Source organism: Lithobates pipiens, unplaced genomic scaffold, assembly GCF_037356315.1.
Source record: "Lithobates pipiens isolate NorthernLeopardFrog02 unplaced genomic scaffold, aLitPip1_a1.2 Scaffold_1, whole genome shotgun sequence".
Lineage (NCBI taxonomy): Eukaryota > Metazoa > Chordata > Amphibia > Anura > Ranidae > Lithobates > Lithobates pipiens.
In genome coordinates this window covers 205753523-205769678 of record NW_027507685.1, presented here as the reverse complement: position 1 = coordinate 205769678, position 16156 = coordinate 205753523, and the positions used below count along the sequence as shown (strand labels likewise).

The 16156-nt window shown below is 45.6% G+C and overlaps 1 protein-coding gene across 2 annotated transcripts in view; it reads left to right on the top strand.

Annotated features, from left to right (window-relative positions):
• Positions 1–16156, top strand: part of LOC143982295 (calpain-2 catalytic subunit-like) — a 260340-nt gene that overhangs the window by 220117 nt on the left and 24067 nt on the right. For both annotated transcript variants that reach the window (XM_077480899.1, XM_077480891.1), the window contains 3 exons: positions 9–77; positions 2397–2475; positions 5201–5317. In XM_077480899.1, coding sequence (XP_077337025.1) covers positions 9–77; positions 2397–2475; positions 5201–5317 — 265 coding nt within the window. The remainder of the gene's footprint in view (positions 1–8; positions 78–2396; positions 2476–5200; positions 5318–16156) is intronic.

Sequence of the window (16156 nt, the reverse complement as noted above, 5' to 3'; positions counted from 1 at the left end):
AATTGCAGCACAGGAAAAGTGGAAAACTGCAGCTTAATGACTTTAAGTATCTCTGGAGCAAGATTAAAGAATGGGAGGTAGGATTACCTATAAATTATTTATTTATTTTCTTGAATTATTGCAGCTAAATATGTGACAAGCTGAATATAAAAAAATAATCTTATTGACATATTCCAATTTTTATATGTTTGTATTATTTTCACATATTTTTTTTTCTTGGCACATACAGTATGTGAATGTGAGGGGTGTACTCAATTTTGTGAGATACTGTACATTTTATTTGGGTACAGCATGACTGCGAAATTGTCAAAATAACGCAGTGCCATATCAAAAAATGACCTGGTCATTAAAGCGGAGGTCTGGCTGTTAAAAAAAAAAAAAAAAAAAAAAAGTCAGCAACTACAAACACTGTAGCTGCTGACTTTTAATAAAGGCACTTACATGTCCAGCGAGCCCGCGATGTCAGCTCCCTGAGGCTGATCCATCCATCGGATCGGGTGCCGGCGCCACCATCCTAAGGGAAACAGGCAGTGGAGCCTTGCGGCTTCACTGCCCGTTTCCTACTGCACATGCGCAAGTCGTGTAACGCTTTGTAAATGGCCCTGTGCTTTTCTGGGACACACACATGTCCCAGAAGACAACAGGGCAGCTCGCCGAAGTGAAGGCGCAGCGCCGTGGAATAGAAAGAGGCAGATTACGAAGACTGCCTAGCAACAGGCATTTCTGGTAATTAAAAAAAAAACATTATTTTTCTTTTTTTTTTTGTAGAATGTTAATGTAATTTTTAATTTTAGGGTGGACCTCCGCTTTAAGGGGGTAAAACCTTCCAGGGCTGAAGTGGTTGTAAAGTTGTTTGAACTCTTCCAGATTAGTCATGAAGGCAAAGAGAGGCAAGTCTCAGTAATCAAGTTAAACTAAATCAGAGAAGGGCAAGGATGAAGCTTTTCCAGCTAATAAAGGTTTATAGTAAGCATCTTGTGGTGTTTGCTTTTAGGAAAAAATTTTTATTTTAACCACTTAAGGACTGCCTCACGCCGATATACGTTGGCAGAATGGCACGGCTGGGCACAAGCATGTACAGGTATGTTGCCCTTTAAGTGCCAACCGTGGGTAATGCGCGCACCACCGGTGGCACACTAGCGACCCGGTCCCAAGCTCCGTGACCATGGCCATGGGACCCGATCGCCGCTGGTGTCCCGCAATTGGGTCACAAAGCTGAAGAGTGAGGAGAGGTAAGTGTAAACAAACCTCTGCCCGTGCTTCCTAGTGAGCCTGTCACTGATCATCTGTTCCCTGTCATAGGGAAAGACAATCGGTGATGTCACACACCAAGCCATGCCCCCCTACAGTAAAAAAAAAACACACACACACACACAAACTTAACCCCTACACTGCTTCCTAGTGGTTAACCACTTCACTGCCAGTGACATTTTTACAGTTATCAGTGCATTTTTAATCGCACTGATCGTTGTATTAATGCCAATGGTCCCAAAAATGTGTAAAAATTGTCCGACTTGTCCGCCATAATGTCGCAGCCACAATAAAAATCACTGATCGCTGCCATTACTAGTAAAAAAAAAAATGTATATTAATAAAAATGTCATAAAACTATCCCCTATTTTGTAGACACTATAACTTTTGCAAAAACCAAACGCTTATTGCAATTTTTTTTTTGTTACAAAAAATATGTAGAAGAATACGTATCAGTCTAAACTGAGGAAAAAAAAGTTTTTTTTTATATATTTTTGGGGGATATTATAGCAAAAAGTAAAAAATATTGCATTTTTTTCAAAATTGTCGCTGTAATTTTGTTTATAGCGCAAAAAATAAAAACAGCAGAGGTGATCAAATACCACCAAAAGAAAGCTCTATTTCTGGTAAAAAAAAGGACACCAATTTTGTTTGGGAGCCTCGTCGCATGACCGCGCAATTGTCAGTTAAAGCGACGCAGTGCCGAATCCCAAAAAGGGGCTTGGTCCTTTAGCTGCATATTGGTCTGGGGCTTAAATGGTTAAATATATTAAAATTGGTTTGCTTGATAACAAGTAAGGCCCCTTTCACACTGGGGCAGTTTTCAGGCGCTACAGCGATAAAAATAGCGCATGTGTAGGGCCGGAAAAAACTGCCCCTTTCTGAAAGCCGGAGGGCTTTCACACTGGAGCGGTGCGCTAGCCTTTGCCTTGCAGGTTGCTTCCCCCCCCCCCCCCCCCCCCCCCATGGGTTTACAACCACTTTAAAGCTGTAATCACCAACGCTCCAGTGTGGACAGGTGTCTCGTGTGTCACTGCTGCCATCTGGTGGTCATAGCAGTTAAAAGTGAAGATGTCCATGCAGCCTTAGGTACAAGGCAAGAAGTTTCCATACACTCATAGTTTTCTCTGCATTTCTGATTTTAGCATATATTTAAAAAATATGATGAAGACCGATCTGGGACAATGAATGTACAGGAGCTGCGGTTGGCACTGGAATCAGCTGGTTAGTTCTTTCTGCAATCTTTTGTAAATATCTGCTATGTTTCATGATATTACCCAGATGATGCTTATTGGTGTGCTGATTATTTGCATGTGAAATTGTGTGTGTAACTTGCGTAGCTAATACATCTTGTGATAATTATGTTGCCCTAATTAAAAGTATCTCTTTAGGTCTGGTTTGCTACACAAGTCAGAGGCCTGTTCATCAAAATGTATTATTTTAGTTAAATTAGAACTAAAGTCAAACCACATTTCTTTATTTTTGGTAGAGAAAGAAAGGATTATAATTCCTGTCGGGTGTTTTTTTTTTTTTTTTTTGCCATCCAAGTCTGATTTGGGAGATTTCCCTTCAGTTCCGGTCTCCTAGCCTAACCAGGAAGCAAGAAGAAATCTCCGCTCAGATCGCCTAGGCCAGTGATGGCGAACCTTGGCACCCCAGATGTTTTGGAACTACATTTCCCATGATGCTCATGCACTCAGCAGTGTACTTGAGCATCATGGGAAATGTAGTTCCAAAACATCTGGGATGCCAAGGTTCGCCAGTACTGGCCTAGGCCAATGTTTCTCAACTCGTCTTCCAGTACCCCCAACAGGTCATGTTTTTAGGCTTACCATTGTTTTGCACACTGCCTTAGTAATTACCACAGCCATTTCATCTGAGGGAAATCCTGAAAACATGACCTGTTGGGGGTACTTGAGGACCGTAGTTGAAAAACATTGGCCTAGGCGATCTGGTTGTAAGTGGTACCTTTCAGTTGTAAGGAGGAGGGGTTGAGGAGGAAAAGTGTACCTTTCCCTTTTAGGTGAGGTTCTACTTTAAGCTCAATCGCTATAAGTATCATGGAGAAATTCTTCTTCAGGATAAAGACTCAATGCAATAATATTTTTCCTCATTGTCTATGGAGCCCAGCATCTTAAGATCCCTCTCATATAAATTCACAGTAGATGATTGTAAACTGTTAGAAACCAACTGAACCCGACTTTATAATCTTTGTGAATCTTTGAGAATGCATTACCTGTACAATGTAAACTTTATACAAAATAAAAAATACACTATATTACCAAAAGTATTGGGACACCTGCATATTTAACTGAACTTTAACCACTTCAGCCCCAGAAGGATTTACCCCCCTCCTGACAGGAGCATGTTTTGTGATTCGGCACTGTGTCGCTTTAGCTGACAATTGCGTGGTCGTGGGACGTTATACCCAAACAAAATTGACGTCCTTTTTTCCCCACATTTAGAGCTTTCTTTTGGTGGTATTTGATCACTTCTGCGGTTGTTATTTTTTGCGCTATAAAAAAAAAGCGATAATTTTGAAAAAAAAAAAAATATTTTTTACTTTTTGCTATATTAAATGTCTCCAAAAAATTTATAAAAAAACAAGTTTCTTCCACAGATATGTATTCTTCTACATATTATTGGGGGGAAAAAAATTGCAATAAGTGTATTTTGATTGGTTTGCGCAAAAGTTATAGCGTCTACAAGATGGGGGATAGATTTATGGCATTTTTATTATTATTATTTTTTTTCTAGTAATGGCGGTGATCTGTGATTTTTATCATGACTGCGACATTGCGCCGGACAGATCAGACACCTTTGACACTATTTTGGGACCATTGACAATAATACAGAGATCAGAGCTAAAAATAGCCACTGATTACTGTATAAATGTCACTGGCAAGACAGGGGTTAAAGACTAGGGGGGCGATCAAGGGGTTAAGTGTGTTCCCTAGATGTGTTCAAACGGTAGGGGGAATGGGCCCACAACAACATGACAGAGATTACTGCTTCCAATGACAGGGAATAGTACATCCCTTAATTCAAAAAGAAAGCTGCGCTAGAAATCATATAGTGCAAAATGATATCATTACCATAACATAATTTATCCTGTGTGCAAAATAAATAGTAGATCCCTGTCATGTCACTAGGCAGAACAGGGAAATGCCTTGTTTACTCTCCCTGTTCTGCCTCTCCTCACCACAACCACAGGCCGCTGGCAAACATCGAGTTTGCGGGACCCACGGGCATGCTTCTGCTGGTGGCACGCGCCCGCTAGGTGGGGATTTCAAAGGGACGTACAGGTAAGCCCTTTTGCCTGCCTGTGCCATTCTGCCAACGTAAATCGGTGTGCGGTGGTCCAGCATGTGGTTAATGGCCTCCCAATCTTAGTCCGTAGGGTTCAATATTGAGCTAGACCACCCTTTGCAGCTATAACAGCTTCAACTCTTCTGGGAAGGATGTCCACAAGGTTTTGGATTGTGTCTATGGGAATGTTTGCCCATTCTTCCAGAAGCACACTTGTGAGGTCAGGCACTGATGTTGGACGCGATGACCTGGCTCGCAGTCTCCGCTCTAATTCATACCAAAGGTGTTCTATTTGGGTTGTGGTCAGGACTCTGTGCAGACCAGTTAAGTTCCTCCAGCCCAAACTCACTCATCCATGTCTTTTTGGATCTTGCTTTGTGCACTGGTCCAAATCATTTGGTGAAGGGGGATTATTATGGTGTGGGGTTGTTTTTCAGGGCTTGGGCTTGGCCCCTTAGTTCCAGTGGGAAGGGGCCAACCCCAAAGTGTTCCCACAAAGTTGGGAGCATGAAATCATCCAAAATGTCTTGGTATGCTGATCCTTAAGAGTGCCCTTCACTGGAACTAAGGGTTAAAGTATTTCTTATTTTTATCAGTACATTGCATCTTCAGATCCCCATCTATACATTCTGTTTTGCAGGATTTCAGCTGAATAACAAACTGATAGAGCTGCTATGTCTGAAATATGGAGATGACCTCAGAAGAATGGATTTTGACAGCTTCCTGTCCTGCATGGCACACCTAATGGCAGTATTTGGTAGGTGAAGCACACTGTCTCCCATACCTCCCATCATGTGACAGAAAGACAGGTCTTGATAACTACTAAAATATGCCAGGAAGTAGTGAGATCCCCGAAGGTATGCCAAAGATATCCTCAAAGAGGGAGTCCGCGTTTTTTTTTTTTTTTTTTTTTTTAAAAGCCAGCAGCTACAAATACTGCAGCTGCTGACTTTTAAAATAGTGACACTTACCTGTCCAGCGGGCCCGCGATGTCGGCACCCGAAGCCGATCTCTCGATTGTCTCTCGGGTGCTGCCGCCACCATCTTGGGTATGGGAATCGGGAAGTGGAGCCTTTCGGCTTCATTTCCCGGTTCCCTACTGCGCATGCGCGAGTCGCGCTGCGCAATAAGGATGGACCCGCTGCCTCTGGGATCTGTATGTTTCCCAGCAGGCAGCGGGGGACTTGCGGAAAGGGGCGTAATCTACGCCCATTTCCGCAGAGAGCTATCCCGGAAGTGGGTGCAGATACCTGTACTGTACAGGTACCTGCACCCCCCTCCCCCCTGAAAGGTGCCAATTGTGGCGCCGGAGGGGGGGAGGATTCCAATGAGCGGAAGGTCCACTTTAGGGTGGACCTCCGCTTTAATGCCAAACAGAGGTAGCACTGGTCAGCCTGTACATTGCATGATTGCAGGTGGTAAAATATACATATCATGTTTTCATAATCCACAGTAATACTTTCCCTATTAGGTCTGCTATTTCTCTAATTCACCAAGTCAAAGATCAACATATACCAACTCTAGGTGGCGTTGCAGTCTAGAATCACATTATCCTGTGTGTCTGCATCGCATACTAGCACATTATGAAATACCTTAGAAGGAAGCCCTCCAGCAGTGTACTGTCACCGCTGACATGGCTTTCATCTTCCTCCTGGTCTTTCTTCCAGGTTTGCGGACTCCAGGCTGTACGAGTGGCCGGTGCCTAGATGACATCACTCCCATACATGTGTGCAGGAGCCCTCGGCTCCACTATTAAGCTCTGAAGATCCAGCCCGGTATGCTGGACCTTCACAGTGCATGCTCTGGTGACGTCACTGGCTGCAGCCAAGGTGAATATCTCCTAAATGGTGCAGGTTTGGGAGATGTTCATTTTACCTACAGGTAAGCCTTGTTATAGACTTGCCTGTAGGTAAAAAACACAAAGTAGACTTTACTACTGCTTTAAAGTATAACTAAAGGCAAAACTTTTTTTAAGTTTTGGACAGAGTGGAGAGGGATTAGAACCTGTCAGGTTTTATTTCTGTCTGTGCCTCCATTAAGGAGATTCACCTTCTCTATATGTCATATCTAGTTATTATCATAAGTGATAGTAGAAGAAGATCCCAAATGTTGGGTTGTCCCTAGTACAGTAATAGAGGCGAAATCTTCCAATAGACACCAGGGATTCCATCAATTTAGAGGAATTTCCTCTCACTTCCTGTTTTAGCTAAGGGACAAGAAGTGAAGGGACATCTCCCCAATGGAACACAGATGGCAAAAAAAACCACAGGGATTATTACCCTTCCTTGCTAAAATTTAAATGTTTTGCCTTCAGTTCTACTTTAACCACTTCCCGACCAGCGCACGACGATGTACGTCGACAGAATGGCACGGGCAGGCATATTGGCGTACAGGTACGTCCAATATTCAATGCCGCCCTGCCATCGGGAGCGCGCCGCGCTCCCGCGCTAGTCGGGACCCCCGTGAGTCCGGTCGCGGGACGCGCGGACTCGATCGCCGCGGGCATCCCCGCGATCGTCTCACGGAGTGGCCGAATGGAGGAAATGCCGAGTAAACAGCATTTCTCCATTCTGCCTAGCAACTAGTGACGCTGATCTCTGCTCCATGTGATTGGAACAGAGATCAGTGTTCACTAAATGAAAGCCCAACCCCCCCACAGTTAGTAACACACCCCTAGGAACACTTAACCCCTACACTGCCACCCACTGGTTAACCCCTTCACTGCCAGTGTCATTTACACAGGAATCACTGCATTTATATATCAGTGATTACTGTATAAATGACAATGGTCCCAAAAATGTGTCAAAAATGTCCGATGGGTCTCCCACAATGTCGCAGTCACAATAAAAATCGCTGATCGCCGCCATTACTTGTAAAAAAAAAATAAAAAATTATTAATAAAAATGCTATAAAACTATCCCTATTTTGTAAACGCTATAACTTTTGCGCAAACCAATCAATCGCTTATTGCGTTTTTTTTTACCAAAAATATGTAGAAGAATACATATCGGCCTAAACTGAGGGAAAAAAATGTTTTTTTGTTTTTTGGGGGATATTTATTATAACAAAAAGTAAAAAATAATGCGTTTTTTTCTAAATTGTCGCTCTATTTTTGTTTATAGCGCAAAAAATAAAAACCGCAGGGGTGATCAAATACCACCAAAAGAAAGCTCTATTTGTGGGAAAAAAAGGACGTCAATTTTGTTTGGGAGCCACGTCGCACGACCGTGCAATTGTCAGTTAAAGCGACGCAGTGCCGAATCGCAAAAAGTGGTCTGGTCTTTGACCAGCAAATTGGTCCGGTCTGAAAGTGGTTAAAGCCAGAACTGTATTTACTATAACACTTTGGCAGATACGAAAAAAAAAAAATGTTCAAGCATTTTCAAGGTCATTCTAGTATTGCAGTCTTGGGGATACATCTACTGAATTCAGTTATAGCAGTCTGCAGTTTAATGGATGTCAGACAGAGTAAGAAAACTCTGCCCTGGGCACTCTGTAATCCTACAGGCATGGTCAGACACCCCTTCACCTCCCCATTACTTTAACCACTACAATACAGGGCACTTTCACCCCCTTCCTTCCCAGCCCAATTTTCAGCTTTCAGCGCTCTAGCGCTTTCAGTGACAATTGCGCGGTCATGCTACACTGTACCCAAATGAAATTGTTATCATTTTGTTCGCACAAATAGAGCTTTATTTTGGTGTTATTTATTCACGACTCCGTTTTTTTTTTTTGCGATATAAGCGCAAAAATAGCGGAAATTTGGAAAAAAAACAATATTTTCTTTTTTCTATTTGAAAAGAAATCTAATAAAATCAAATTTTGTCATAAATTTAAGCCAAAATGTATTCTGCTACATGTTTTTGGTAAAAAAAATTCCGTTAAGTGTATAATAATTGGTTTGTGTGATCACGGACATATGTACGCAAATGATCATGTACATATGTGTGCAGGTGATCACGTACATATGTGTGCAGATAATCATTGGGACATGTGATTTTAGTGGGACATATGTGGGGGACATGTTTTTATTATTAGGGACATGTGTTTTTATTATTTGGGGACATGTATGTTTTGGGGACATGTGTGTTTTGGGGACATATGTGGGGACTGTGTTTGTACTGTGTGGTGTGTTGTGTGTTTACACTACACTGATGATCAGTGAGTAAAAAGCTGTAAAAAGCAGCCCATACTCACTGATCATCAGCCGGCTGCAGCGTTCTGCTCTCCTCTCCTCAGCGGTGACTTCCGTGTGAGGAGAGGAGAGCCGATTGCCTAGCAACCGGCTGTTTGTTTACATCACATGACGGCCGTGATTGGACACGGCCGTCATGTGATCAGGAGGGCCAATCACAGAGCCCTCCTGCCGATCTGAGATGTGCCGTGTCCGGGTGACACGAGCACATCGGGATCGCGCCGCTGCGCGGGCGCACGCGCGATCCCGCTACTCCTGAAGGACGTTCCTGAACGTCCTATCAGGAGTAGACGGCTCCCACCCGGCCGTATATATGCATTGGCCGGGTGGGAAGTGGTTAAATCTGTGTGAGAAAGCTTGTAATGAGTAGTGTGGTCATATCAGCATAGGACACTGATTGGCGTGGCAAACTAAAGGGGTATTGTGAGGAAATTGTAAGTGAGTAGAAACAAATGTTCTTTAAGTGCACTGTGTTTGGGTGCCGGACACAGTGCACTATGGGAAGCAGCACATCAAAGCAATCATGAGATTGCAGACAAGGAGCAGGCTTTTGACCTTCTTTGTGGCACCGTCCTAAGCGCCGAACAGCTTCTGCCCTTAGTATTACTACAGGCGGGAGCCTATTCTTCTAGTTAACTACAGTGGTTACTTCTGGTTTCCATATGCTAGTGGTGAACCGGAAGTGACGTTGGCAGCTCCATGGAACACATAGCCGAGTGGAGCTGCATGTAAGGTAAGTAAAACTCAGCACTGTGGGCTTTTCCAACAAGTTCCCAGGCAGACTGAGGCTGCATTTGATGGGGCACAGTGGCTACGTTTGATGGCACAATGGCTGTGATTGATGGTACAGTGAGGCTGCAATTGATGGAGATTTTTGTCAGAATTTTTCAGTTTGTTTATGTTTATATATATATATATCTATATATAGATATATATATATATAGATATATATATATAGATAGATTGGTTTGGCAACAACAATTCTTCATGAATCCATGCTGATTACTGCTAATGATACAGTTCTCGTTACTAAAATCTTGTATCTTATTATCCCCTCCAAGAGCTTGCATACCATTTGATGTTGGGCTAACTGGCCTGTAATTCTCAGGGATGTATTTTGGGCCCTTTTTAAATATTGGTGCTACACTGGCTTTTCTCCAATCACCTGGTACCATTCCAGTCAGTAGAAATTAGGAACAATGGTCTGGCAATTACCGTATTTATCAAGGGAAAATTGTGGGTGCATGTTATACGCTGATCCCACGCCGATTGTGAGCTTCTCCCCAGCTGTCGGCCGCTCTCAGCGCCATTTTTAAATGACAAGCCTGCAACGACACTGACAGGGCTGCAATGCAAGGCTGCAAATTACACTGATAAGGCTGCATTGATGGGCATTTAAATGTTTTTTTTCCTTAAACTTCCCTCCTAAACATGGGGCGCGTGTTATACGCCAATAGATATGGTACCCTCGGGTGCAAGCCATCTGGTCCCAGTGATTTATTAATGTTAAGTTTCCCAAGTCTAATTTTAATTCTGTCCTCTGTTAACCATGGAGGCGCTTCCTGTGATGTGTCATGAGGATAAACTCTGCAGTTTTGGTTACTGAAGCCCCCCGATTCCCTCGTGAAGACTGAGGTGAAGAATAAATTCAATACCTTCGCCTCTCCCCAACCTTTGTAACCAGATGTCCATCATCATTCTTTATGGGGCCAATATGGTCTGTCCTCCCTTTTTTACTATTTACATACTTAAATAATTTCTTGAGATTTTTTTTTGCTCTCCTCCACTATGTGTCTTCGTGTTCTATCTTAGCTGCCATAATTTCACCGTTAAATTTCTTGTTGGATTCTTTATAAAGTCTGAATGCTGATGATGATCCCTCAACCTTGTATTTTTTGAAGGCCTTCTCCTTTGCTTTTATATGGATTTTTACAATGGAGTTAAGCCCATCCAGGAACTTTTGTTCGCTCTTTTAAATTTATTACCCAATGGGATGCATTGGCTAATGCCCTTATTTAATATTCTCATAATGCAAACCCATCACTCCTCCACGTTCTTTGTTACTAACATTTTAACCCAATTCATGCCTTCTAACAAGGTTCGTCGTTTAGGGAAGTTGGCTCGTTTGAAATTCAGTGTCTTTGTATTCCCCTTATGTTCCCTAAATTGCCCCGTATTTCCACAGCCATGATCAGGTCTGTATTGTTGGTTCCCAGGTTGAGGAAGGGAGTAACGTGAGCCTAGGGAGAGTGAGCCACAGAAGGAAAACAAACTGGCAGTCATGTTTCACAGTGGGGCCTGTTCCTGTGCCAAACAAGAGTGACTGTCAGGGCTTACAATGTTCTGGTACCACCAACACCTAAGGCCCAATTGTTTGTTGAGTATATAGGACTGGCCATATAGTGTATATATATATATATATTACTGTTCAGAGATATAGTGCTTGGGAGGACTGTAATGTTTATGCAGAATCACTGTGACCCTTAACCCCTTTCTCCTGATGCATGCTTGCATGCTGGGGGAGGGGCTGTACCATTAAGTCAGTTACAGTGTGTGTGGGACTGGAAGCAGCAGCATGCGGTTTAGAGGGAGATCTGTTGTATAGGACTCCTCCATGTAAGAATGTACATCGCTTTCTGAGTGAGTAATACACCCTTCCCTGGTTAAGAAATACATCCAGCCTGTGTGTAACTTGCTGAGCAGACACTGGCAGCATTGCTAGCAACACCCTGAGAGACCCTGTGTCCAAGGGACATAACAGTGGCGATGAGGATTGTGGATTTTAGCATACATGTCTTTCATAGGGTTTATTCAACCATTTGATCCTGCTGCTGAATCATGGAGCTCCTGGGTGGAGAGGCTGGAGCAGTATATGGAAGCAAATAGTGTGGCTGTAGAAAAGAAAGTTGCCGTTTTCCTCACAGCATTGGGTCAGGCTGCATATGGCACTCTGAGACTTAATTTCTCCAGACAAGCCGGCCTCTAAGCCCCTGTCTGAGTTAATTCAGAGTCCACATGAGCACTAGAACCCAAAGCCGTTAGAAATCGCAGAGTGGTTTAAATGCTACAGTAGGAGGCAGCATGCTGGGGAGGATATAAAGACTTATATCATTGCTTTATGTAAACCGGATGCCACTTGTCAGTTTGGAGTCTACCTGCAGACGGCTCTCCGTGACATGTTTGTCATGGGACTTTGCGACCCAGCCATACAGAAATGTTTACTCACAGAACCTGACTTGACTGACGAAAGCCACTGACCTTGCTACGGTAATGGAGTTGGCTACACGGGATGCCACCCTACTAAAGGCACCACCTGAACCTCCTGCAAGCCAGGGAGAGGAAATATTCCACACTGCTATCACCCGACACCCACGACGGCCGTCGCCAAATCAACCTAAACCTCGCCACCCTAATTCTTCTATCTCTAGGATACCAACTTGCTACCATTGTGGTAACACTTCTCACAGTGCCCCTGCTTGCAAGTTGAAGGATGTCATTTGTTTTCTTTGTGGAAAGACTGGTCATATTGGGCGTGTTTGCCACAGCTCACACTCCCCGAACACTACCACGAAAGGTAAACGTAAACAGACATTTCATGTGGATACTGACAAGAACGGCTCCAGCTCTGATGAGGAGACCTGTGTCCAGCATGTTGGACTGTTTAGGGTAGCTGGGAACACCCCTGCGATAAAAGTGGATGTCGCACTCAATGGCTGTCCCCTCTCCATGGATGTTGATACAGGGGCAGCTGCGTCTGTCATTTCATGGACTGATTTAAAGGCATCAGGTCTGTCCCTACCGCTCCATCCTACAAATCTCACACTACAAGCCTACAGCAAGGAACTGCAACAGCCCTTAGGTTATGTGAAACCCATTGTGACATTAGGCAAGCGCAGTAAACCTCTACGCCTTTATGTTGTAAGTAAAGGAGGTCCTCCGCTGTATGGTAGGGACTGGATCAAATCCCTGGGCATGCCCCCTCTTGCCATTGCCCAATGTACATTGCTTTCTGAGGTAGAACATTGGGTGGAATCCCTGAAGTCACGCTTTAAGGTTTTTGAGGACTCTTTGAGCTCGGTAAAAGGGAAAAATGGGGGGCGTGGTCTCGGCATGGAGGAGTGAAGCCACGTCTTTTTGAGGCTCCCGGGCCGCGGCTCTCCAGGGATCAAATTCAGCAGACTTACCCCACATTTCAGCTTCCCGATCCGCTCCGGAGCTGCGGTGAAGTGGTGCCAGAGTTCTGGGACTCCCGTAGCACAAATGGAGCGATATCTAGTACAGAAACAGACGCCGGCATCTTCTCCAGACCTGGCCAAGATGGTGCCGGCGTCGGCGGGAAGAGGTGAGAGACCAGAAACAAGTAATGACATGCCACCGTTCTCCCCGCCTAGCGATCTCTCCCCCTGCTTCCTTGGCTCATTGTCCTTAACACCGCCGGGCAGCCCAGAAGGGGAGCACAGCAGCTCTTTGCAGTGGGACAGACTTAATGCCACAGCCTCCCAGCAACCTGTAGCAAGCACACTGCTACTCCCTGTACAACCGCAGCTGAAAGCAGGAACTTCCTCACAGGCTCTGCCTATGCAGGATCCCCCACCTCTCCCATGTAATGAGCAGGCAATCTGGGCACTCCTGCAAAAACTGCCCACCAGCGAGGACTTGGACTCAGTGGCATCCAGAATTGAGGGTGCACTGAGGGGGGAGATTGCAGGGATCAGGCAGGAGATGTCAGAAGTAACAGCGCGAGTCTTTACAGTTGAATCAGGCACCTCAGTCCTCTGACAGGAGGTATCCGAACTGCAAAATGTTAAGGAAGAAGTTACCGAACAAAATCGCACAGCTCTACCTCGCCATTGACTATTTTAAAAATCGGAACCGCAGGCGTAACATACGATTACGCGGCTTACCGGAAGTGACCCGACAGACGGATCTCAAGGCGACTGTGACGGCCATTTTCAATAACTGCCTAGAGCAACCACTGGAAACGGCAATAGCAATTGACAGGGAGCCCCACGGAAGACAGACCCAGGGACGTTCTTTGCTGTCTGCGCGATTACACCGTTAAAGAGGACATTCTCCAAAAAGCTTGGCACAAGGGCAACATCGACTTTGACGGTGCCCAAATTGCTCTCTTGCCGGATGTCTCACGGAGGACCCTCCAGATGCGTCGATGTATGAAACCCCTACTTGAGAGACTCAATGAACAGGGGATCACTTACAAGTGGGGCCACCCATTCCACTTGATTGCACGTAAAGATGGCAGATCATATGCCCTCTGGCATCCCACAGATGTTCCCGGCTTCCTCAGGGCGCTAGGACTACCTTCTCTACGACTACCCAACTGGCTGGGGTTTGTCCTACCGACTAGCCACGAAAACCCGCTAGCAAGCAATACGGCTAGACCCCAGAGATCACGACGTAACCGTCGCACTCAGAACTCACGTGCAGAAGACCGCAAGATCCTCAGGACAACGAACCCTGATTAGTAGCTGCCGCGTTCGCTGTTTGCCCCTCTCACCCCCCCCTCCCTTTTTATTTATTTTTTTGTTTTTTCACAGATCCAGCGTGCTCGCAACAAAACCACAGAGATGAACTCTAACCACAGAGGAACGCAAGCATTGCAGGACGCAGAACCATGAGCCCCTAGTCTAAGACTGGAATACTTATGGTCGCTCCCCTTCTATTTTATTCCTTTGGTTCACTTCTTTTCTCTTTAATGTGGTGTTAGACTTGGAGTACAGGCCTCCCCTGGATACGCGAGGTCTACCTCACGGGGCTGTGGGTATATTTCCCGGCCACCCCATGTCTAGTAGAATTACGAGCTCAGGGTAGGCCGCTCGATCCGATTAACCTAGTCACCACAACCGGTGGGCCACAAATTTCTTCACTCAGAGTCAGCATTATGTTGGAGGGGGAGGGAGTGGGGGCGGGGGGGCTGCCTGGCTAGACCTGCACATTGGGGTGATCCAAGAGGGCCCAGGCTCACTGGGCCTCTATGGTTACTTAGGGGGGGCCCCCGCCTATCGGGGCCCTACCAGACGGAGGGGCCGGTCTCATGAAGGGGTGGGCATGGGTGTGCCCTGGCTGGGAGACTGCCCTTTGCTGGTGCTTCGTACTGGTGGGGGAGTGCCTCTGCGGGACATATACTGGAAGAGATTAGATCGGGGTTTCCCTAATCATGACACGCTCGGGTGACATCTAGGGCCCCCCCTACCGCTGGCGCAGAGTATTGGCACAATAGACAGAGTACATATCCTCAGCTTTACTAAGATGGGGGGCTCTCGGCCCAATTACAGAGGGCAGTTCACCGCGGTCGGTGCTCTACCCCACTCCCCCCCCTCTTTTTTTTTTGCACTCTGGGTATGCCCTATATGACGTAAACTGTGATCCAGGGGATGATAAGAGCATAAGCTCTCACAATGGGATGGAATGGGAACACGGGGGTGGTTCACAATGAGACATCGCACATTCAGGAATGCGGTCCTGGAGAGGGGGACACGGCTTGCCCGCAATGGGCTCTAGCCCGGCGGGGCGGGCGGTCTCGCCTCCTAATAATGCCGTTAATAAGGTACTATGTTGGTTGAAGAACGTTATATTTTTGAGGTTGTTTGAGGAAGTCAGTCGAAATGCTGTTTCATGGTTAACCTTATATATTGTATGGCCTCCTGATGCTGTTTCCTTAATGAGTAGCTGCTTACTCCTAAGCGATCGATGAAAAGTACGCCTACGTTTGGAGTAACTGGAAGAGCCCTGTGCTCCGAGGGTCTGACCTCCGAAGTGCCCTACCGCTACCCCCACTAGGCCTTAGCTGCCACAATAGGCAGTAGTCCTCCGTTTGCCTGACCGCCCTGGACTCCTTCACAGAGGGAATGCTGGTGCTGGGGGGAGATCTCAACCTTACCATAGATCCGCGGAGGGACTCTTCGACAGGATCTTCTGCCCTCTCCCAGAGAGCCCGAAACCGAGTTGGGGGATCTATTGCACTCATATCGATTGGTTGACATCTGGCGTATCCTACATCCACAAGAGAGGGATTACACCTTCTTCTCGCCAGTGCACGGCTCCTACTCCAGGATAGACCTCTTCATGGTCTCCCATGCTACGATCCCACTAGTATCTGGGACTCAGATTGGGCATATTGCGCTCTCAGATCACGCCCCAATCTCCATAACCTTAGCCATGCAGTGCCCAACAAAAAAGGCTACATGGCGGCTAAACGAATCCCTTATGCAAGACCCCAAGGTTAGAGCGAACATTGCATGAGAACTTGGACTCTATTTCGAGAGTAACAAAGACTCGGTCCCTAATCCTCTAACCATTTGGTCAGCACATAAACGCTATATAAGGGCATATTCATAAAACATGGCCACAGACTTAAAGTAGCCAAGGAGAAAACATTGGCGG